General features: G+C 37.9%; 1 protein-coding gene across 3 annotated transcripts in view; it reads left to right on the top strand.

Annotated features, from left to right (window-relative positions):
* The window catches only part of DIAPH2 (diaphanous related formin 2), an 817,147-nt gene that overhangs the window by 581,812 nt on the left and 211,423 nt on the right, over positions 1–23,912 (top strand). For all 3 annotated transcript variants that reach the window (XM_046673034.1, XM_046673033.1, XM_046673032.1), the window contains one exon: positions 19,613–19,777. In XM_046673034.1, the coding sequence (XP_046528990.1) occupies positions 19,613–19,777 (165 nt within the window). The remainder of the gene's footprint in view (positions 1–19,612; positions 19,778–23,912) is intronic.

The following is a 23,912-nucleotide window of genomic DNA, read 5'->3' as shown; positions in this document are numbered from 1 at the left end:
CTGTCTGCTCATGCATGTGAGCAGTGAGCAGGCTCTTGATTGACCATGTGCCTTCTTAGTGCACAGTCTGCACCTGCGCTTCTGCTTCCTAGAGGCATAGTGTACTTGATAGCATTGCTCAAGCACAGAAAATACTTACACGCATCTTCAGAAATATAGGACCTTCTGATTAGAATTGCTTTTGATGGCCACATTGCGTATTAGCCGTTGATTGTTAATAGGGAGAGCAGGAAGGATGTTATATTGTAATGCACAGCAGTGGTCCAGTCGGGACAGTTGCTTAGATATCTTAAGCAGGAGTGAGTTTTGCATTTGCTTAGGTTTCTTCCTAATGTTACTTTCGGTATTTTAGGTGTGGTGTCTGGTTTTCAATTCTTGCTAAATAGTTCTTTTTGGGGGGGCGGGGAGATTAGCCCTGAGCTAACATCTGCCGCCAATCCTCCTCCTTTTGCTGAGGAAGACTGGCCCTGAGCTAACATTGGTGCCCATCTTCCTCTACTTTATATGTGGGACGCCTACCACAGCATGGCTTGCCAAGCCGTGCCATTGTCCGCACCCGGGATCTGGACCAGCGAACACCGGGCTGCCAAAGCGGAACGTGCGAACTCAACCGCTGTGCCACCGGGCCAGCCCCACTAAATATTTCTTAATGCAGAGTTCTAGGGGGCCTCATTTTAACATGATCTTCTTTATTTGATCTAAATCATTTGCAGCAACATTTCTGTTCTTTAATTTAGTCAAGGGAAAGTTAATTACTGTACCTTTTGGAGTTGAAAGTCTTTGGGAATTTAAATATACCTTATATAGAATAATAAACAAAATATTTCTTTTTGAATATAGTCAAATACAAATGGAAAGTAACTACCATCTGTAGAAAACTTTCTATAAAAATCATTGACTGAAGGAACGGAAGCATGTCAGTGTATGTACCAACCTTTCTTTATGCATTATCCAATAAAATGACATTTCAAAAGATTCACAGTGGGTAGCATATGGAATCCTCCATAACCACTGATTAGATTTAATAATGTTTGTATCACTGTTTGGGAGCATGTACAAGGAATGCGACAGCCATATATTATTAACAATAAAATAACTCAGAAGAAAAGCTCCTAATTAAAGCAGAACTGATTTAGAAACTTAGCAAAATTGCAGCCAGAAATAACCACCTACCCACCTGCCCGGGACTTGGGACTTTCTTTTATGCATACAAAACAGACTTGCTTCCTAGGGCTGCAAGATGGCTGCTATGAAAATTGCAATGAGCTGTGACAATACCATTTTCAGCTTGTCTGGAACAGCACAAAACCTAGTCTCAGAAGGACAACATTGCTGCTCAAGTTAAGGTTTCAGCCAAGTGGCATCAAAGGAAAGCAAGATGTGGTCTGCGCTTGTGCTGAACTGTACTCAGTGACTCTCCATGATTGATTAATATCCTCCTGCTTGGCAAATGTGCCGAGCTAGATTAAGCTCAGCATCACAATAGCGGAGATTCACTCACGGGCTGCCCTGGTAATTGATGTACACCTGTCCTGGGGAGCAATGTATGTAATGCTTTTGTGTTTTCATAGGAGGGGCCTCTGTGGTATTTTCACTTGGTCATTTCTAGAAGAGGGAAACAGGAGCAGATGAAAGCAAACAGGAGAAGGAGATCGTTTAATTGGGCAGTTTGAAAACCTGGTTGAGAAAGATCCCCCACCACTTATAAATGGAATAGTTACACTCTAATTAGTGTCTCTGCCTGCATTCTAAAATATGAGAATGTTTAGCAGGTTTTATTTTTATGAAGAACTATCTGCGAGCTTAGGAAATTGCTTTGTTGTGTATTTAACCCTTTTCCAAACGACATTTCCCTAACACATTTCCTTTTTAAATAGCATTTTTCATACCCTTCTCTACAATCCGTTTCATTAATTCCTTCTTTTTTTTAAAGATTGGCCCTGAGCTAACATCTGTTGCCAATCTTCCTTTCTTTTCCTCCTCCTTCTCCCCAAAGCCCTTCAGCACATAGTTGTATATTCTAGTGTAGGTCCTTCTGGCTCTGCTATGTGGGACGCCGCCTCAGCATGGCTTGACGAGCGGTACCCAGGATCCCACCCAGCCAGACCCTAGGCCGCCAAAGCAGCACGCGTGAACTTAACCACTACGCAACCAGGCCGGCCCCTCATTAATTCTTTCTTAATTCATCTAAAAGCAAAGATGCCCTTCCAGAAGCACTCACTTTTCTCCCTTATTGTTAGCTTGGGGTGTGTGTTTTCTTGTTTTGTAATTATATCAAACCATATAGGTATATAGTATTTTGGAGGCTAGTTTAATCATATCATTATTTTGCTCTAAAAATATATCATTAGCTCCTTAAGTTATCTTATTGTTTTCTCTAGATCTAGATCTGTCGTTGGTCTTGTTTAGTTTATGTATCTCAGTTTCAATCTAATTTAAATAAAATGTCACTTGCTTAGCTGAAAGTCCTAAATCAGTAGTAAATGTGCAAATATGTTAATTATTTTCCACATGTTGTTTTTAGATACTTATCCTCATTTTCTACTTTTATTTTTTTGACTTGGAAAAATAATTTATAAACTCAATAATATTAAAATATATAAATATTCTATTAATTTGATTTATAAAATGAGCTCGACACTTCTCATATATATTAGACCAATATATAGCTATATTCATCACTTTTTTGCTAATACATTAGCATTTTTATCTAAATTAATTTTCATCCACTAATGAATATTAGAAAGCACTGTACATCGTTAAAAGTCTGTATTCCTGGATTAAGTATTTCCCAAGATGTTTATTACTATATAAACATATTCTTTCCCTTCCCTTTTTCCATCAAAAAATAGCTTTAAGACATCGTGATAAAAATGATAATGTATTTATAGAGACGGGATAAATCAGAAGCGGTAAAGATGAAAGAATCAGATTAGACATTCCATTTGCTTACTCAATATGGTGTCTCTTATGCCCAGGTTTCCATCTTTACAGAGCTTACTGGGGATGTTTCACCCACACTGCAGTCGAAATGATTTTCTTTTCTCTGCCATCTGCTGTTCAGTTAATATGTGTCTGAATGTGTGTTTTATGCAAAATAACTGACAGCCTAACATTTTGGCACATTTTGCTCTTATGTCTTGACAATGTCTGGGCATTTGTGGACAAAAGAAATATATTTTTGTTTGTACATGTAAACGAGTGAAAAACACTCCCCCAACTGCACCCCTCACTGAAATGAGAAGACACCGAGATGCTAAAAGGAAAGCACCCACTTTAAAAACAACAAACGCTAATTCTTATGTCAGAGAGATTCAAGTATTAATATACAATAGAAGCAGACATTAACAATAGAGTGTTTTGGGTTTCTGTTTGAGACTGTTGAACTAAACTGGGCACTGGTATATGCAAACTGTTCTATCACTTGTTTGGAATTTATCGCTACATCTGAATTTTCCTGGACCAGCCAATGACCACTTTCAGTATTCTCAGGCAGCAACATGTCTTCCAGGACACCTGGCTGTTACAAAGGGGAGAGCGCACAGGAGGGAGCCAGCTAGGTTCTCTACTTCTGGTCAGCTTTATCAGAGAATGTTTTTGTTGTCACTCTCCTTCTGACTCCCTGGCTGCTCCCTGGGTAGCCCTACCTAACATGTAGAAGTCTTCTCTTGGCATTGTCACAGAGTAGCTCTAAAACGTAAGTCTCAAAGTCTGTCTAGGCACATCCACTGGCATTTTTTTTGTTCTCCCCGCATTTGTAGACACACACACACACACACACACACACACACTTCCTCTGGGCTTATAAGCAAGGTCTGTGTATACTAAATTGCCAGGGAAGAAGGAGAAAGTCACTGACCCCTCTCCCTTGAACTTGCAACTCAAACAAGTCAAAATTTGTGTTCATTACGTGTGTGTGTGTGTATGTAAAGTTGGTGACCAAAATAGAAGTTTGCCTTTTTTAAAAATTCTGGTAAAAAACACTTAACGTGAGATCTACCCTCTTAACCACATTTTACATGTACAGTACATTATTCTTATCTATAAGCACAACATTGTACGACGGACCTCTAGAACTTTTTCTTCTTGCATGACTGAAACTCTATACCTGTTGAATAGTGACTTCTCATTCTCCCCTCCCCCAGCCCCTGGCAACCACCCTTCTCCTTTCTACTTCTATGAGTTTGACTGTTTTAGATACCTCATATAATTGTAATCAAGCAGTGTTTGTCCTTCGGTATCTGCCTTATCTTGCTTAGTATAATGTCCTCCAGGTACATCCGTGTTGTAGCATATGACAGATTTCCTTCTTTTTTATGGCTGAATAATATGCTGTTGTATGTATATACCGCATTTTCGTTATGCATTCATCCACTGATGGACATTTAGATAGTTTCCACTGCTTGGCTATTGTGAATGATATTGCAGTGAACATAGGAGTGCAAACATCTCTTTGAGATGCTGCCTTTTCCTTTTTTTCAGGCCAAGTGCTGGCTTTGAATAACACATTGACATTGAAACATATATGATTCCTAAGATCACGTAATATTTTGAGATGTCAGAAGCACCTGGAGACAGCAAACACATTAAAGATAGATTTGCAGCCCTAGTTTGTATCCATGTCACAAACTAAACACTACTGAAGCTATTTTGTTATTGTTTGTTTTCCTCAAGCAGACAAATTTCACAGAGCGCATTTTTATCTTTCCAACAAAGGAAAGAAAAGAAAAGGAACGTGTTGGTTGGAAGTAATGCCACTGTATTTGAATAGCTTCTTCCTCATAAAGCATCTAAAAATGTCTTTCAGAATTAAATAATGCAATTTCATATTTAAGACATACATTAAACTGATTCTAGAAAAAAACAGCATCCACTGGGGAACCAGTAAAATTAATAAATTCTTGCATATGTATATATACACATATATACATACATACATAGGGATATACATACACATAAATGCATATACATATTTAGGGAACCTTAAAAAATAGATGAATAGTTGCTGAAAAGCATAAGAAACGTGGTGCAAAGAAAAAGCTTTGAGAAATTTTTTAGTAGGAAAAATAAAATTTTCCTGTTGGAAATTCTGGCCCCAAGTTGGTCCAGAATAGCTATTACCATATTGAATAAGCCCAGGGAACCATTCTGAAATGTGTGGCTGCCACGATTGAGGTATTAGATTTCAATGATGCTCTTTATATCCTGAAATGTACTTGTTTTCAGCCTTACAAAAATTTTTAGTAAGTGAGGAAGACATTAGTGTTAGGGTTAGGGCTACATGATCATCTGAAGAAAATGTATGTAAGGTGATGGCATGAATGGGTTCTGACCAGTGAACATAGATCTTCAAAGCTTAGAGAACGAGGAGTTGGAAGTTTAATTTTGGGATGACAAAATGAGCCCTCAATAGGCAATTGGGTTAGAAATATAAAGTTGTGCTTTAATGTCATTATTTTAGAGTAACATGTCTGCCTTTGAGATAGTTTATTGTAGGTGAAATTCAGGATGAGGATGCTGTGTACTTACTGGATCTTTAAGCCTGTTTTTGAGATCATAGGATGTACAAAAGAGGTGCAAAATAGATTTTTACCATCAACTGCCTTCAATCTAGAATAGGAAGACAATATAAAATTAAACAATTACCTTGAATAACTTATTCAAGTATTTCCATTAAAGAAATCAAAGGATTCACTTTTTCTCAAGATGTTAGTGCTTCCATTTTACCTGAATACTTACAGAATTCTTGCAGCTGGAAGGAACCTTACAGAGTTTCTAGTCTAGTTGCTCTATTTTGCAGCTGGGGGAAGGGAAACCTACAGATCACCGTGTCCATACAAAACAGGGCTTAAATCTCTTGCCTCAGTTCATGGGTGTTTCCAAGGCACAGAGTTGGCTCTTATCTTTAGGAGTAAACTTGATTTGGAAGATTTGTCCCTTTTTGTTGCCGCTTCTTTACCTCATTGGTGATTTTAGTTAAGGAAAGATAAGCAAGAAATAATAAGGCATTATCAGCTAAATTTGAAACTACTACTTGGATTGAAAACCCATCATTGGAAACTATCTACAATTCAGTATAATAATCCCCAAACCTAAAATGGGGCATCTGAAAAAAAGTGTAGGAAAAATAAAATGCCCAAAAACTTCGGAGAATTATTTTACAGTAAACAATCAATCCCAAATGCCTAGACATTCATCCCAAAGCAGCAGACATAGCAGAAGTACACGGTATAGTAAAAATTTAAAAATAGCTATCCTAAAGACTGGACGATAATGGTGAGAAACATAATGATTCTCAGAAACTTGAAGTCTCCATTTCTAACTAATTTCACCACTGTATACAATTGTTTTTGAATCTGTAGTAATATTTCTTAAACTCCTTTATACCCTAACTCTGTCACTATCCAAAATAATAAAACTCAATTCCCCAGGGGCCTACCCTTTGGCAAAATTCACACTGACTACATATTTTTCTTCACTGACATTTGTTGTAAAATGATCTTTTATGATCATCGGAAACTGTTAGCACCGACTGCGGGATCTGAGGTTTTCTCTCTTAATGGAAGTTATTATTCCAGAATATTCTATATTTGGGGGAAATTTATCTAGAAGAGTGCTAAGGATACGCTTGTTAAGGTCGTGGCCTGGTCTAGATCTGATTGGATAAGAGGAAGTCTGTGCCCTTTGCCTTGGCTTTGGAGTTCTCACTGTTGCTACACAAGTTGATCTCCAGTTTATCAAAGGAGCCCACAGATTTCCAACTGCATGTTCGAAACTAGTCATTATTCTTCCTACCCTCCCCCCTACCAAAATAGTATTCCCTTTCTCGTCTCCCAAGTTCCGTCAAAAAACAAGTATATACCAAATATACTGTGAGTCACGAGGGCTAGAAAACTCAAGTGTCTTCCTCAATACCCTCTCTCACACCACTAATATCTAGTCAGTCGCCATGTTCCATGGACTGGAGCTCCTCCATATTTCTTATATCCACCCTTTGCTTTCTATTCACAGTGCTGTCTGTTAGCTTCCTGCGTACTCTCCGTGGGTTCGGTGTCTTATCTTTCCTAACCATCCTTCCACTGTTGCCAGAATTAGATTCCTACAAACAGATGAGACTGTATTACTCCTCTGTATTAAAACTATGGCATACTCAATGCATACAAAGAAACCTGGGGAACTTTAACATGCATTCAAAACCTTCCCAGCTATAGGGAAGAAAGGGTTTGCCCTCGATAATCCTAGGTTTGAGAGCTGGGTCTGTGAAACAGATGAACCATAGACAGGTTAACAGGAGAAAAGGTATACACATTTATTAAGTTTTAATATCACATCCATGGGGACATGACAGGAAAAAAAAAGTGACTACCGAAACAAGTGGTGAGATTTGAGAGTTTATATACCATCTTAATAGGAGAAAGGGAGAGGGGGTGTAGGCCACTTAGAGGAAAGTAAAGGACTTTTAGGAAAGATGAATAGGCTCTTAACAGAATAGATGGAAGATGTGATAGTGTGGGGCAAAATTTTTCTGAGTGTGGTGTCCATTTCCAGTCTCCTCTCCTTTGATAAGAGTCCATCTTCCCTGGTTGATGAAACTCTCAGGGAGGAGATGTATGACAATTGAGTCCCTGTAGGAGGATCTGTCTTTAAGCAGATAAGGGGAGTTCAGAGAAAGGCTCTCCCTGCATTTGCTGTTTTTCCAAGTGCCTTCAACTCAAATAATCCTTATTCCAAAGAGGCATATTTTGGGTGGCCTATTCTGCCACCCATCACGAGCTTATCCTCCTCTCTATCTCCCTGTGTACCCAAACTACGCTATGGCAGAATGGTCAAAGTTCCTTGATAACTCTAGATACATTTATACCTTTGCTCAAGCGATTTTCATTGCCTGAGGTGTCTTCTCTTTGGACAGAAAAATCCTTTCCATACCTTAAGATGGAACCCAAAAGTTACTGCCTTCTGACACCTTTCCTACCAATGTCAGAATCACTGCTTTCTGTGTGTTTCCACATCTTGAATTTCTTTGTGGAGCTTAATTTATTTTACCACACCCTTTTTTTTCTTCCGAACCAGGGAAGCAGCATGGCATGCCGGTTAAATGCATAGTTGTGTATTGTGGGGGAGTGGGGAAGGGTATGCAGGGTCAAATCCTGAATCCTCCAGTTGCTGGCGAGATGGCACTGAGAGAGTCAGTTGACCTCCCTGAGGCTAATTTCATCATGTGTAAAATGGAGTTACTCATAGCATAGATGTGTCATTCGGCCATTGAGAGGGTTAAATAAGACAGCAAGGCTGTAAAGCATTTAGCTCAGTGCCTGGTTCATTGTAAGAGTTCAATAAACATTAGTTCCTGTTCCTGCCGCTCCGCTATTGTTTATCTGTCTCCCAACACTGGTTTACAAATTCACTGAGGATTAGGAGCCAGGTCTTATCACTGTACTTTCTTTTTTTCTACTTAATCTCTCACAGTTTCTTATATGTTGTCACCACATGATAAATGATGCTAAGAACTGAATGTGAGGTAGGGCTGGAGGTAGGACTTGATCTAATTAACGTCTGTGTGCATACTATGAATATTAAATCAGAATGCTGACATTCCGGAATATACACATCAATCTCAAAATTTTATAATTATAACACTTATGTTACTCTAAAACGCAACTATTTGTATGCCAACCTCAATAGTTATGTATTGCCTGACATCTGCTATTTTTAACTGCCTTTGATTCTATGTAACGTTCTTAATAATTTATCAAATACTTTAATTAGATATTTATATAATATATACTCTTCTCCTCAGTAGTTAGGAACTAGCAAGTAGACTTACTATCATTTGGTAGTATGCGAAACTTACTATACTGAGGTTTTTTTGTTATTGTTAGTGCGTGTGTTGTGTGCGTGTGCATGTGAGTGAGTGAGGTTTTTAGGCCTGTGAGCAAAAGAAATCTGATCCTATCACTTCCCTGTTTAAAACTTTTCAGTGACTTACATCTTCCTCAGGAACGTTTTCAAAATGCTTAAGAGACTTTTAGAATCTGGTCCCTCCATCCCCCAGGACCTATCTCCCTCCTATCTCCCGCTTACTCCGTACATTCTAGCATTTCAGGCCTCTTTCCTCTTCTTTGTGTTCCTGGACCATTTACTGTCCTTCGGAGCCTTCACTCACCCTCCCCCAGTGCTCCTTCTCTTGCCTTTTCCCCTTCAGGTCTCAGTTCTAATGTTTCAGCCTTCAAGAGGCATTACCAGACTCATAGCCACCCCTCCAAGTCTAAATTAGTACCCCCAAATCTCCACTCTTTAACAACCGCTGCTTTGCAATCACCGTTTTCGATTTGTAATTTTTAAATGTTTTTTATTTATTTGTTTCATGTATGTTTTCCCACTAAACTGTAATTTCTATGAAAGCAGTGTGAAGATTCACTGCTAGGTCCTCAGCACCGAAAAGATACGTGGCACTTAGTAGGCACTGAATAAATATGTTTGAATAAATGAATGAAAAAATCACTCCATTGGGTGTCTAAGAATGCAAAGATAGAGTTTGTCTTCAAAGGAAGGGTAAAAAGAGATGGACACAAGAGACACAAGGGAGGGAATAATGAAAGGAGGTAGAGAAAAGTGCGTGTGCTGAGGGTACCTCTTAACTATATAATAACCATCACATTTGTGGCTTTGACTGGAAGCTGATTGAAAAGCATTTTCTTTATACTCAGCTGACTCAGGCCATCTGTGGAAAAGTGAGCTCATTACAAAATAGTTTCATCTCTCCACTAACCTAATTGCTTCCTATATGTTAAAAACTGGGGACTTCGGTTCAAAATCCTTATTTTGGACTATGCTGTCTTTGTCATATTATTTAAGTATCCTGTGCTTGAGTTTCGTAATCTGATTTTTAAAAGAATTTTGTAGTCTATATCCTGAACTATTTTAAAGTATTATGTTGGACCCAAATGCAAATTATATATGCATTCCATATTGTCCTTGTTAATGTGTCATGTTTTAAAATATTTGTCAATACGTATTCATCACATAATGTAGGGTCTATAAGTAAACTCCAGCTACTTTAATATCCCTTAATATAATTTTTTAAAGGTATATGTCTTTGAAATATTAATAATTTTTTCTAAAAATGATATATTTAAATTAAATGGAAAAATTAATATTTTGTTTTTAGCAGTTAGAGGAATCTTTTCTAACAGGTCATAGGAAGAGGAAATGCTATGTGTGTTCTTCAGTAGATCGTATATTTGTGACTTCCTTTTAGTTAAATGAATAATTATGCCATGTTGCCAACTAAAGCTTGTGTGAAGGTTAAGTGGATCTTGAGTTGATTTTTTCCGTGTTCTCAACAATCCAACAGTAATGCTATTTCAGATTTCAAGTTTTTTATTAAAATTGTAACTAATGTACTGCCTATGAAGATGAGAAATTGTAAGAACTGATTTGACTCCATTAGCTGTGAGACACATAAACTCCTTCAGCCCCAGTGCTCTGCTCATGCTTATTCCAGTTCTAATGGAAGAACTTCTCTGTGTTAACAGTCACTCCTTACGTCAAAATTAAATAAAACCATAGACAGTTTTCTCTGCCTGGTATTTGATGAAGCAATGCTATGTAGAGGAGGAAAAACTTTTCCACAACCCTCATGGGGTCCCCGGCTGGGTCTGAAAATTAAACTGCCAAAGACAGATTAATGGGAGAAAAGCATTCAAATTTATTTAATATAAGTTTGACATGACACAGAAGCCTTCATCAGGAAATAAAGACCCCAAGAAATGGTTAAACCTGAGTATTTTTATGCCAGGTTTGATAAAGAGTGGAAAGTTATGGAAAGATAGGATACAGCAAAGAGTATGAGGTAATGTAGTAAACTGGGGCAGGGGGGCCACCTTAGCAAGGCCTGTTCATTCAGATTCTTCTTGGTGTTCCTGTCTTGGAGACAAGGATGTTCCTTTCTTGTAAGTATAAGGAAACCACTTCTCACATGGGAGTTTTAGGATCTATTTCAGGGGAGGAGGGCGGGGGGAAAGTCAGAGTGACCTTCCTGCTTCTTGCATTTTCTCAGACTCCTTCAGCTTAAAGCATTTAATATTCTGTGGTGCCATTTTTGGGGGTAGTGTGTCCTGAACCCCATGAGCTATTTTAATCAGTAAGAAGGCAACACCTACCTTCAACCAATTTATAGTCAGGTGGGTACAGCTATAGAAAATAGTCAAAACAATATATAATGTACATAAAAGTATAAAGAAAATAATTTGCTTTCTATTTGACTACATGCCTATGGATGAATTGTAGCTATTTCAGGTTGAATTTTAAGTCCATACTATTACTATATTACTAAGGAATATAATCTATAAATCTGTAAGTAGTCACACAAAAATGTAGATGATAAAAGCTTTAGGCAGTTCTATGTACTGCGTGATGTAGGGGAGGAAAGATTTTCCTCTACCCTTCTAGGTTCTTTTGGCTGGTCTAATAATTAAATTGATGTAAGACAGATTAACAGGAGAAAAACAAATTTCATTTTGTAAGTACAGGAGCCTCACAAAGACATGAAAGGCTCTCTAACAGTCAGGCAGTTAAGGCTTATATGCCATCCTGAGCTAAGGAAGAGGGAATAGGGGTCTGGGGCTTCAAAATGAAGGAAAACAATTCATGAGAGATGGGAAGAGCAAAGGTTTGCCATGCCATGCAGAGACAATGGGACACAGAGAGGAATGTGAACGAACAGGCCTTGCAGAGTTGGCCCCCAGCTTGCCACACCTAGCCCATACTCTTTGTAGTTGTCTCTGGTGATAGTTCTCTTCCTGGACCAGGCCCTGTATCTAAATTCTTTTAGGCAGTTAAGGGGGAGGTAAAAAGCCCTTCCTGAGTCTTTTAGGCCTTGTTTGACTTCAGGTCAAAGTAATCCACATGCCAAAGTGGCACGTTTTGGGGAGGCTCATTCTGAAGCCTGTCAGTAAATACCCAAGTAATTGTGAAAACTGCTTCCCTAGGTCAGATTTTCAAACGAGTTAGTATAAAAATGCTTTGTGGAACTTATGATATACGTTTTATAAATTGTTTCCAGATTCATAATTGAGATCAAATGGTTTAAAATTAATAATACTTTTAAAATGTTAACATTTTACCTGCTAGCATTTTCAAATGCTGAATATATTTTAGTTTATAAACCCTGCAATGAGCAAGTGCTTCTCTTAGGGAGAAGATGGTGTGATTTTAGTTTACTGTTATCTTGAATAACTTCAAAGCTGGAAAAGTCAGAAATGTTTGTCTTTGAAGAATGAGGCATTTGAAAGGCAACCAGTAAAAGGAAAATTGCTCTTTATTGTTTTTTCCCCTTGTATTCAATAAGTTTATATGAATTAGATATGCCCACTTTACCACCTTAAGGTTATATTTATTTTAGGGTATAAATTACTGTGAATTACCCTCCTCTTGGAAAATTATCTTAGAAAGTCTGTTGTTTTCCCAGGGTTCTTCTCTCTAGATGTTTCAAGGACTCCCGGGGTTGTGTAGGCAAATGGTAAGGGGTCACTCTACATTTCGATCCCAGGATAGTCTAATCATCCTCTCCGAAGTGCCCTATTCTTTGATGCTGTGATAGCTGTTGTCACCATCTCCTGTGACACCAAAGGCCAGGAAATCTAGGTATTCAGGAGCAAATGGCCTTTTGCTACAACTCTTGGTGTTCTCTTCAGGAGTTCCTCATGGAACTGTACCAGCATTAGTTACACAGTGTGCCCATAACCAGCCTTCCCATTTCAGCTAACCATGGCTATAGGCCTCTCCTTTAGTGCTCTCAAGACTTAGCTAAAGGCAGGCTGCCTGGCCCAGAGAAGTCAATCACAAGAGCCTACAAACACTTTTTCTAAAGTCTCTGTTCTAATCAGTCTTAAAAAATCCCAAGTAAGGAGCAAAAATAGCTCAGTTCAAATCTCTACTCTCTTCTTCTCCATAGGCACTGTCCAGTTAGATAGACCCACTTTATGTTATAAATAGAACAGAAATCTATAGGTAGCTATAAGGGTGCCTTGTATTTCTGTGACAAGAAAATGGCATTTGGTTTCTAGAATTAAGACTGCCCATGAGCCACCAAATAGCCTTTCATAAAATAAATTTTATAATACATTAGTTCTTTATCAGGGATCCCAGTATATAACTTTAAGACTTATTTCCTTTAAAGTGTGTTTTTAATTTCTGTTCTCTAATATGGAAGATAAATAAAATGCCCAGTTTTAAATTTTATCAACTTAAGTATCTACTAGAGCAACAGTAGGTCTAATATACAAATTTAAGCAGACCACCATTCTACTGATAAATATAATCACTATTACATATATAGCTTTAAAATAAAATTGATATGGTTGAAGCCTACCTTTTTTTTTTAAAGATTCTATTTTTTTCCTTTTTCTCCCCAAAGCCCCCCCAGTACATAGTTGTATATTCTTCATTGTGGGTCCTTCTAGTTGTGGCATGTGGGATGCTGCCCCAGCGTGGTCCAACAAGCAGTGCCATGTCCGCGCCCAGGATTCGAACCAACGACACACTGGGCCGCCTGCAGCAGAGCGTGCGAACTTAACCACTCGGCCACGGGGCCAGCCCCGGTTGAAGCCTACTTTTTAAAAAAGTGTTTAAAATGTCAAAATTGATGAAGATATATAAGGGGATTAAAATGTGCTGTCAAATTCACGGAAACATTACTATAAAAATACTCTTGATAAATAAAGTTTTCTGTGAAATGGGTTTATCTTAAGATTCATAAGAGGAGTTTTAGTTTTCTAAGTACCTAAGTCAACCCCATGACCCATTCTCCAATGTGATGTTATAATGAGGCTTTACCCCTTAAACAAATATTTCTTGAGAAGCTGTATAGCATAGTGGTACAGCTGTATAGCATGGAGCATGAGTTCTGCACTAACACTCAGGTTGTTCCCATTACTGTGACTTACCAGTTGTGTGACCTGGGGCAAATTCTTACCTCAGAAAGCTGTTGTGAAGATGAATTGAGTTTAACCCATGGGAGGCATTCCACAGCACCTTTATTTATTTATTTATTTATTTATATATTCATGAGGAAGATTGGTCCTGAGCTAACATCTGTACCAATCTTCCTCTATTTTATGTGGGACGCAGCCGCAGCATGGCTCGATGAGTCGTACTTGGTCCGCACCCCGGGTTCCAAACCTGCAAACCCTGGGCCACTCAAGCAGAGTGCCTGAACTTAATTACTACCTCACTGGGCCGGCCCCCTCATGGTGCCTTTAGAGTTAACTAAAAGGAAAAGTTAGGTATAATTATCATTATTGTTGATTTTAGGCACTGTTCTAGATGCTGATGAGTCAGTGGTCAACAAGACACATAAGACCTACTCATGGACCATATTTTTAAGTGGAAAGACAGGCAATAAACAGGTAAATCAACAAAAGTGATCATGTCTAATAGTGATAAGTTTTCAGAATGAAATAAAATAGGCCAGAGTAATAGTGAGGAGAGTGGATATTTTAGATTGGATGGCTGGGGAAAGCCTCTCTGTGGAGGTAACATGTGAGCTGAGATTGAATGAGCTGGTAGAAAAGAAACATTCTAGGCACACAGAACAGCAAGTACAAAGGCCTTGAGTTGGATCTGAGAGCTGGGTATGTCCGAGGAACAGAAAGAAGGTTAGTGTGGCTAGGCATAGTGCTTAAGAGGGAGAATGGGAGGAGACTAGGTTGCAGAGGTCTGTAGAGACCAAATCTTGTAGGGCCTCACGCACCCTGAGAAGGAGTTTAGATTTTATTCCAAGTGTTGTAGGAAACTATTAGAAAGTTTGCAGGAGAGGATTTACATTTGAGATACCAATAGATACCACTAAAAAAAAGCAACATTCAAGTAGATATGACAAGTAGGCAGTTGATTATAAAAGTTAGTACCTCAGGGGAGAAATTGGGGCTAGATATATAATTTGTGAGTCATCAATATAGATGGTATTTAAAGTCGTGTGAATTGCTGAGATCAGTTACACAGACTGTAGAGAGAGGACTCGGGACCAAGCCCTCAGGGTACTCTAACATTTTATAGAAGTTGCCAGAGAAGGAAAGGAGGTAAGAGAAAAAACATTTTAACCCTGAAGGTGTGTGTCATAGAAACGAAGAGAAGTAGTTAAATGTGTCAGATGCTGCTGAGACATCAAAAGGAAGACAGAGGGGTAAACGTTGGATTTCACAACATGAAGGTCCTTGTCATTATAAATAATACACTTCTACCGTGTGAAAAGAATATTAGACTAGGTATCATGCAAGGGACTGCAAGGGACTATCATAATGTCTACTGTATGGGAGGAAAAATAATTATCCCTCTACCCTTCTGAATTCTTGGCTGAGACCACTGCCCCCCCCCCCCCCCCCCCCCCCCCCCCCCGGCCCACAAAGAAGGACAGATTAACAAGAGAAAACCAAACAGAAGTTTATTAACGTGTATACTTTGTGTACATGGAGATATCCAGGGAAACATGAGTAACTTCCTAAGGTAGCCTAAACCACCAGTTTAAATACCATCTTCAGCTAAAGACCAAAGAAAGAAAGGTGTCAGGACACCAGGTATAGGGGAGGGAGGGTCACCAGGAAAAGCACCAGAAACAAGGGTAATGTTTGTTATGCAGATTGAAATCTGCAGGTTCTCCATAGATACCGTTGATTCTCTGGTGATTGAGAGTTGTCCTTCTCTTCCTGGCCCGGGGAGAGAGAGAGACAGCCTTACAAATAGAGATTTCCTTTATAAATGTAAATATCCGGTACAAAAGGATAACTTTTACTCTTCTCCAGGTTTTTCTTGTATCTTCTTTTTCTCAATCAGCTGTAAATAATCTATGCCAAAGAGGCATATTTTGGGGTGGTACATTCTGCCCCCTTTTACTACATTCTAACCGTAGGTGGATGAGTGCCTTTTGTTTAGTTTCCACGACTCTAAAATTTGAGTAGAGGTATTTCTCTACCCTTTTGATAGGTTGGTTATGAAGAGTATGGGACGTAACAAAAGGAAAAGTGTATTGTAAATAGTGATGTCCTATACGAATGCAAATTGATGATGGGAGAATTATTTGTAATATTAGATTATAAACTTCTTCGGGGTCTCATTTGAATGATTATTGTATCAATCACAATCCTTAGCATAGTACTAACTAGCATCTTGTATTTAGCGTCTACTCAAAAAAATAAAAAATTTCCAAATGAGATACAGGGATAAAAAGGAATGATGGTGTTACCGAACCAGGTTTGTTTTTGCCCACTGCCCAGAAAGCCAAACACCAAGACAATGAGAATGCAGCAGAGAGAGGATTTACTCACAAGGCAGCCACATGAGGAAGCGAGGGCATGAGCCTCAAATTTGCTTCCCTGAAGATAGGGACTCAGGGATATTTACGGGATAGGGGGCAAGGTGGTCTGAAATGTGGAGAGAGGTGATTGGAGGTGAGGAGAGGTGAGGTAATTGATGATCTGCACAAGCGTAGTCAGACTTCATGCCTCTTCATAGGACCCATGTTCACAAAATGGCGGCATTAGCATGAGCTGAGGATGGAGTTTTTAGTCTCTTGACATCAAAAGGTCGCCTATCAGACATCTGCATGGGCCCAGTTGATGAGTTGGTGGTCTCAACCTACCTGAAGTGGACAAGGAGTTCTAATTCCTGAAAAACAGCTCACACACCCATTAGCATGGTGACCCAGCCTCCAGGGAGATGTTACCTATTGGAGCCTAGTGGGAGTCAGATAGCATATTGCCTAAGCAGCACAGTTAACAATGGGTGGTTAAATAGCTAAAAGCTATAATCAGTAATTGCAAAAAGGAAAAAACTGTACTACCTAGATACTTAATCATCAATGGCTGTTTGCTGGTTTCAGTGGTGTCCAGTTCTTTTTTACCTGCATTCCCAAGTAGGGTTTGGTGATGTGGATGCAATTGTGAAAGATTTCAGGGCTGACTCCTGCCATCTATCCCTTCTACAGAGTAATCACTTTGAAGATAAATGAAGGACTTGGAGATTGGGCTGCTTTCCATTTGTTATTTCTAAGACAAACCATTCCCAGAATTTTTCAACTTTACTCACTTTGGTACACAGGCAGAATTTCTGAAACCAGTTTTTGTTCTAGGAGAACAAATTTATGAAATGGTGTATCACCACACGGACATATTTTAGCTCGTGAAAAATTGTGTCATGATAAATGGGAAACATACAGTTTTTTACCTTTTTTTATCTTTGGCTTTTTCTCTGTCTTGTACAGGTGTTGAGCCTTCTGAAATATACAAACAGTTTAGCACTTTGCATTGCAAATAGAGTACAAGTAAGTGACCTTTGCAAAGTGTTTCTGCCTAGCAAGTCTCTGGCATGAGTGTGTTTTATTTAGGGAAGAAAGACTAGAAAACAAAAATCTCGCTTTCATTCCGAGCTAAGAAATCAAGAGCATTGTCTTATTTCTGCTGCCCTTAAACAGGATGTTTAGCACTTTCTTAAAAAATAAAAAAATATATGGTGATATTCTCAGAGGTAAAATCAGAACGTGTATGTAGACTTATGTACCCTTTGTTGGTAAAAAGATAGTAGAGTCAGTCAGAAATGCATTAATTTTTTTAGGTCTGTTGACATCAAGAAAGATTTAATGTCACTTGTTAGAAGGGAAGAGATTGCTGTGTTGTAATGTGAGTGCTAATACTTGAGAGGCATAAGAAAGGATATAGCTAGGGGGCCTCTCCCTTTTAAAATCCTTCTGTATCCCGTAAGTATCAGCTACAAAGTAATTTTCCAGAATGGTCTGATTTCCCCATTGACTTCCATTGTACAACTAGACCTGTGATCCCAGGGAAAAGAAGTTTAGCGCCCGGTCACAATAAAACACACTAAAGAATTCAGAAAATCTTATAAAATCAAGTATTTCAAGACACAATGATCAGTACCTGATAAAATAATACTATCACAAAATATTCATACATTATAATGGATCTTAAAATAGCATGCCCCAAACTGTGATTTTCTTCTTCTTTTACAATCCCAAGTCTGTTACCTTTCCATTTAAAGACATTTTACTTCTGTGATCATGGTTGATTTTCAATAGATTTAACTCTAATTTTAAAAGGTAGATTTAGTTTCCTTTATTCTTCATGATTAGGCCACCTTACCTTTCTCTGAAGCATTTTTATCAATTAGCATTCAAAAATTATTAGCCATAGAAGGAAGACCAGAAGAAAATACTTCAAATGTTCATAATATTTGCTTCTGAATTATTGGAAGTTTTAGTTTATTTATGTTTTTGTATTTCTCAGTTACCTAAAGAGATCATTTTCTATATCTTCTATAATCAGGAAGAAAGTATTATAATTTCTTTCTTAATTATATAAATATAAATTTATATTTATGTATAATGAGATACCTTTAGTTGGACACATTTATATATTTGGTTCATTTTAAGCTTTGGTAGTAGTTGTTGATATCGCTATTCTGATAACCTTTTTAAAACAATGATGTAATACATTTCTGGATAAATAGCTTTTATAGACCATACTACTCAAAGTGTAGTCCTGGACAGGCAGCCTCAGTATCACCTGGGAACTTGTTAGAAATTAGAATCCCTAGGCCCCTGGCCTCAGGCTCAGCAAACAGCAAACTGTGTTTTAAGGAGCCCTTTAGACGATTAAGGTTCTAGGGCTACAGCAAAATCTCTCCCTCCCACTCTCTCCCCACTCCCTTCCTCCCCCTCCTTCTCCCTTTTTCTTCATCTCAATCCCTCTCCTTCCTTCTCTCTCTCTCTCCCTCTCCTTCCCCTCGCATTTGGGTTATGTATATATGTATACACACACGTATGTACATAACCTTTATATAGAATTCAGTGTAACCTCTCTATCTATATAGAATATGCGTATTTTAAAAGAGAATATATATATATATATATATATATACTTTTTTCCTCCGTTTTTTGTTGCTGTTTGTTTCTACCCTACATTGTTGATGAAAAGATATGATAGTTTTCTGGTATTTATACTTACGTACTTTCATTTAGCAAACATGTTCTAGCAAACGTGTTCCACATGATTATACATTAAATAGTTCTGCCTAATTTATACATTATCAAAACTCACCGTCCAATATAATGACTCTAGCAAGTTGTTATGGGCTGAATCGTGTCCCCCCAAAGTTCATGTGTTGAAGCCGTAACCCCCAGAACCTCAGAATGTGACTGTATTTGGAGACAGGGCCTTTAAAGGTAATTAAGTTAAAATGAGGTCCTTAGGGTGGAATTTAATCCAATATGACTAGTGTCCTCATAAGAAAAGATTAGGACACGGACAACACAGAGAGGGACCACCGCGTAAGGACACAGTGAGAAGGCAGCCATCTGCAAGCCAAAGAGAGAGGCCACAGAAGAACCCAAACTTGGCAGCACCTTGATATTGGATTTCTAGCCTCCAGAATTGTGAGAAAATAAATTTCTGTTGTTTAAGCTACCTGTTCTGTGATATTTTGTCATGGCAACCTTGGGAAACTAATACATAAGTATTTACAGAAATGATGGTGTAATTCAATCTTAACATCTATTGATTGCCTTTGAGGTACTCTTGGACCATGTTCCTTAACAGAAAGCTACAGCTTTACAAAGAGTGCCAGAGAGCAGTATGATAAACTGTCCAACATGCACAAGCAAATGGTAAAGCTCTATGAGAATCTTGGAGAATACTTTATTTTCGACTCTAAGACAGTGAGCATAGAAGAGTTTTTTGGCGATCTCAACGACTTCCGAACTTTATTTCTGGTGAGTAATACATCTTAAAGCATCACAAGGGCTGTTGCTTTTGTTTTTAAATAATTTCTTCTGTTGACATTTTACATATCTATTGACCATATTGATTTCATGTTATAGTCCTTTAATAGGAATTGACAGACATTTTGTATCTGTGGTATGGATAAAAATTGTTGGCTGCCTTAATGTATAATAGGCACCTAAATGAATTATCTTCAACTTTAAGTATACATGAGAATTTTTCTCCTCAAATTTTATAGAAAATGGATGAATTGGTACTTAAATGACCCTGATTTTTATACAGCATAATATTATAATTTGATGTAGCTTAAAAATTAATATCTAAAGTCATCTTTAACCTAACACATTACAGTGCTATGATTTATAAACAAGTTTCTTTCATAGTCTAGATGAGCAACTGATTCTAAATTGGACTATGTAAATGACCTTGAATACCCAAGGTTTTTTTCAGAATGTGGGCTCTTGTTTCAAACTGTAACTCTTGGGGATAACAGTAAATATTAGCATTAATTGGAGGTGAGCGCTCAGGGTGCCAGTTATGATGCTAGAGAGAAGCAAAAGCTTTGCTGTCTAAATGCTGTGGAAATACTGCTCTGCATCCAGTGAAGGAGGAGAAGATCACAGGCTCTGATTATGATAGTCACAGAAAGATAAGCACAATAGTTGATATCCAACAGGTAAAGGTCCGCATATTTCAAAGAAGGAATTCTAGCCATTATCCCCAGCAGGAAGATCAATTAGCCAACTAATTCATTGCCATTTGAGACATGTTTCTATTCCCAAAGCAGTTATTTGCTAAATAAGGCTCCTTCTCTTAATTGATGGTATTGCCCCATGAATTCATTTTATTTTAGTGTGACTTGCACAGTCTGTAAGATACACATATGCTTGTGCATTTCATTCAAAAAACCATTTGGTTTCATTTACTGACTTAGGACACATCCCCCAGAGCACACTCCAGCTTTGGTAATAGAAGCTAAACCAAAAAATTTCACAATATACTGTTTGTCTTCTTTTTTGCTGAAAATGTTAGCTTATTTTGGTCTTTGGTCTTTTCCGCTCAACAGAAACACATATTTAACTTTTTACCTGGCCAATAAGTAGTATAATGTGTTCTATGGGCAGTGAGTGGTCAAACTGTTTTCAAAACTTAAAAGTTATAAGTATGACATGAACATATGAACACCCAGTTTATGTGTACTTGAATTATTTTCAAAACAATATGTTGAAAAGGAATGGGGACTAGAAAATGCACTTCAGTTGACACATTGAAAAGATAAATCCGATAAATTCTTTTTGTAACATCAATGTCTATGGGTGAATGGAGATAAATAAATAGAATTAACATTGTCAATCTCTGTTAAAAAGTGCCTTGTTTTAACATGGATTGGATCCTAAAACACTGCCTCTCACATGATGTACCCCCTTCCTGATACACAGACATGGAGTGGAACTTGGTGTACTTCTCTCATGTTACAGCATTTGGTTAAGGACAATTCCTCTGTGACAACCTGGGTTTAGCCCTGTTAGCCAGATGTTTAGAAGGCTTGCTGAGAACTATGCTTGTATCTCTTCTCGATCAGAACTTGTTTTAAAAAAATGTAAGAATATCATTATTAAGAAGACCTGATTCTGTGTCCTGGTGCTGTCACTAACAAGCTACGTGACTTTAGGTAAGTCATTTATCCTTGCTTGCTAGCTAGCTAGCCAGCTATTTATTTGTTTGTTTAGTAAAATGAAGGGATTATACTACCAACTTCTAAGGACTTATTCCTCTTTAGAGTCTAGGAGTCGTGGCTGTGGCTGGAATTTCAGAGAGAGAGAGTCATGTGTATTACATAACTAAATGGGATATATTTTTGGTCTTCTAGCTTCACTGCGCCTGTAGCTTGAGTACAGGGAAATAATTGGCCACAAATTGTCGTCTTGTAACTAAGCTGACATTCTGAAGTCCAGTTTTGTGTGCATTTGAGTTAACTTCTTGAGAACCTGCTAAGATCGAGTTTCTGAGCTTTCAAAACAGGCAGCCAGCTCCTATACTGTGTCTGGCCGGCCATTGCCATCTTTCTTACACGACACCGCTGCTACCACTTCTATCTACAAATTGCTGCCAATTTGCTGGCATGAGAACTAGATGTGCAATTTATTAGCTGTTTTGAGCTTGGGTTGGTTGTGTAACCTCTCTGGGCTTCCTCATCTATAAAATATGGATGATCATTCCTGCCATGTCTTCCTCACCACTATGTGAAAACACCTCATAATCTATGCCAAGAAGATGGGGAGTATTATTAGCCATTATCTATCCATCCATTCGATTATTTATTGAGAACCAACTTGATTTTGGTAATGCTCTAATCCAGAGATAAAAGGAAGAGAATAGTCTTTCTCTATCCACAAGAGGAGGGAGCCAGACAAGTAAAAGCAATATAATTTGATGAGTGCTGCTATAGGAATATGACAAGGTGTTATAATAATACAAAGGAGGAACTGCCTAACCCTGCCTGAGATGACCAGAGAAGCCTTCATAGAGAAAGTGACATTTGGGCCGAGTCTGGAAAAATCCATAGGAGTTTGACAAGCAGATTTTGACAAGCAGGTTTAAGGGTTTTACACCTGACCTGTAAGCTGAACACTCCTAAATCAACATCACCAACTTGAGTCAATCATTTGTGCTCACCATGTTCCTGTTTCATAGTGAGCTGAAGGTGATTTCAGTCTCCCAGGGCAGGGAAACACCCTGAAGGAGAGACAAAAATTGTAATCGTTAGAAGTTCCCATTTTCTTAGTGCTTTGTGTGTTTGGCTTCAGGGTTCTTAGCGCTAAAAGCATATTGGACTATAGATGGAAGCAATAAAATACCAGTATTGCTGAGAAGAAAATAAGAGTTCTGATTCATGTGCTACCAAAAATTACTTCCAAATGAGCTCAGAGTTTCATCTTAGGAGATCTATTTGGCATGTGTAGCATAAACAAAATGCACATACCAAAAAATCTTCCTCAGAGAGAGATCCTCTACAGGATGGAGAAAATGGAAATAAACAAAAGGGGGTGACATTGTGGATTAAGACCTTTTTGAAAATAATCACACTCAAATTAATGAAAGCAAAATTGGGTAACCTCTATAAGATGCTGCTCTATTAATTATTCATATCATTAACATTATATATTACTCAACTAACAAGGATATTAAAGATATTCAAGATGAATGTGCTGTATATTGGGATGAAGATATGTTTAATTGGAAACTTTTCTAGATTCAGAATTAAGACTCTCTTTCTAGGTAGCTTCTCTGAGATCATCAGAGTTTAAAAAACTGCTTATAATATAGGTAAGATTAATTAATAATCCCTAAATTTAAGTTGAATATTTTGTGAAAGAAAATAAAATTCCATATTTATGTAATGTCTAAACATCTTTTTTGCATATTCTCCTTTATGCTTCAGCATTCTACTAGTTCAAATAGTTGACTGCACAGTCTTTTCTTTTGAGATATTTTGAATAGAATATTCAAAATCAGTGAACCTTATATGTTTCACCACCGTGCAGTATCTTGCTTGGGCATAAAAATTAATTTCAGCTGTTGGGAAAGTGTTCGAGGCAAGTACTATACTTCAATAACTTTCATAGCTCCAAATAAGTTATCGAAAATCTCCCTTTTCTCTTTTAAATCTGTCGGTTTCCTGCTGCTTCTGTGTGTTTTGGTTTTGTTTTCTTTTGTTTTTTAAAGAACAATGTGTTACCCAGGCACTCAATAAATATGTGTTGTATATGTGTCCTCATTCTATATCTCATATCCTAGAACTATAGAAACGAAGTTTTCTAGAACTGTTAGATTCATTGGCATAACTTAAGAAAATGTTGCTATTACTCTTACTCATGCTAGCAGATTTCCCCTCAACAAAATAAATATTTGCTACTATTAATTTGATAAACAGACTAGCAGTTTTTTTTAACAAGCAATTTTATTTTATTTTATTTTTTTAAGGTATACTTTTTGGTGAGGAAGATTGTCCCTGAGCTAATATCTGTTGCCAGTCTTCCTCTTTTTTATTTTTCCTCCCCAAAGCCCCAACACATAGGTGTATATCCTAGTTGTAAGTCATTCTAGTTCTTCTATGTGGGCTGC

This window comes from Equus quagga, chromosome 10, assembly GCF_021613505.1.
Source record: "Equus quagga isolate Etosha38 chromosome 10, UCLA_HA_Equagga_1.0, whole genome shotgun sequence".
NCBI lineage: Eukaryota > Metazoa > Chordata > Mammalia > Perissodactyla > Equidae > Equus > Equus quagga.
This window is presented reverse-complemented; position numbering and strand designations above follow the sequence as displayed.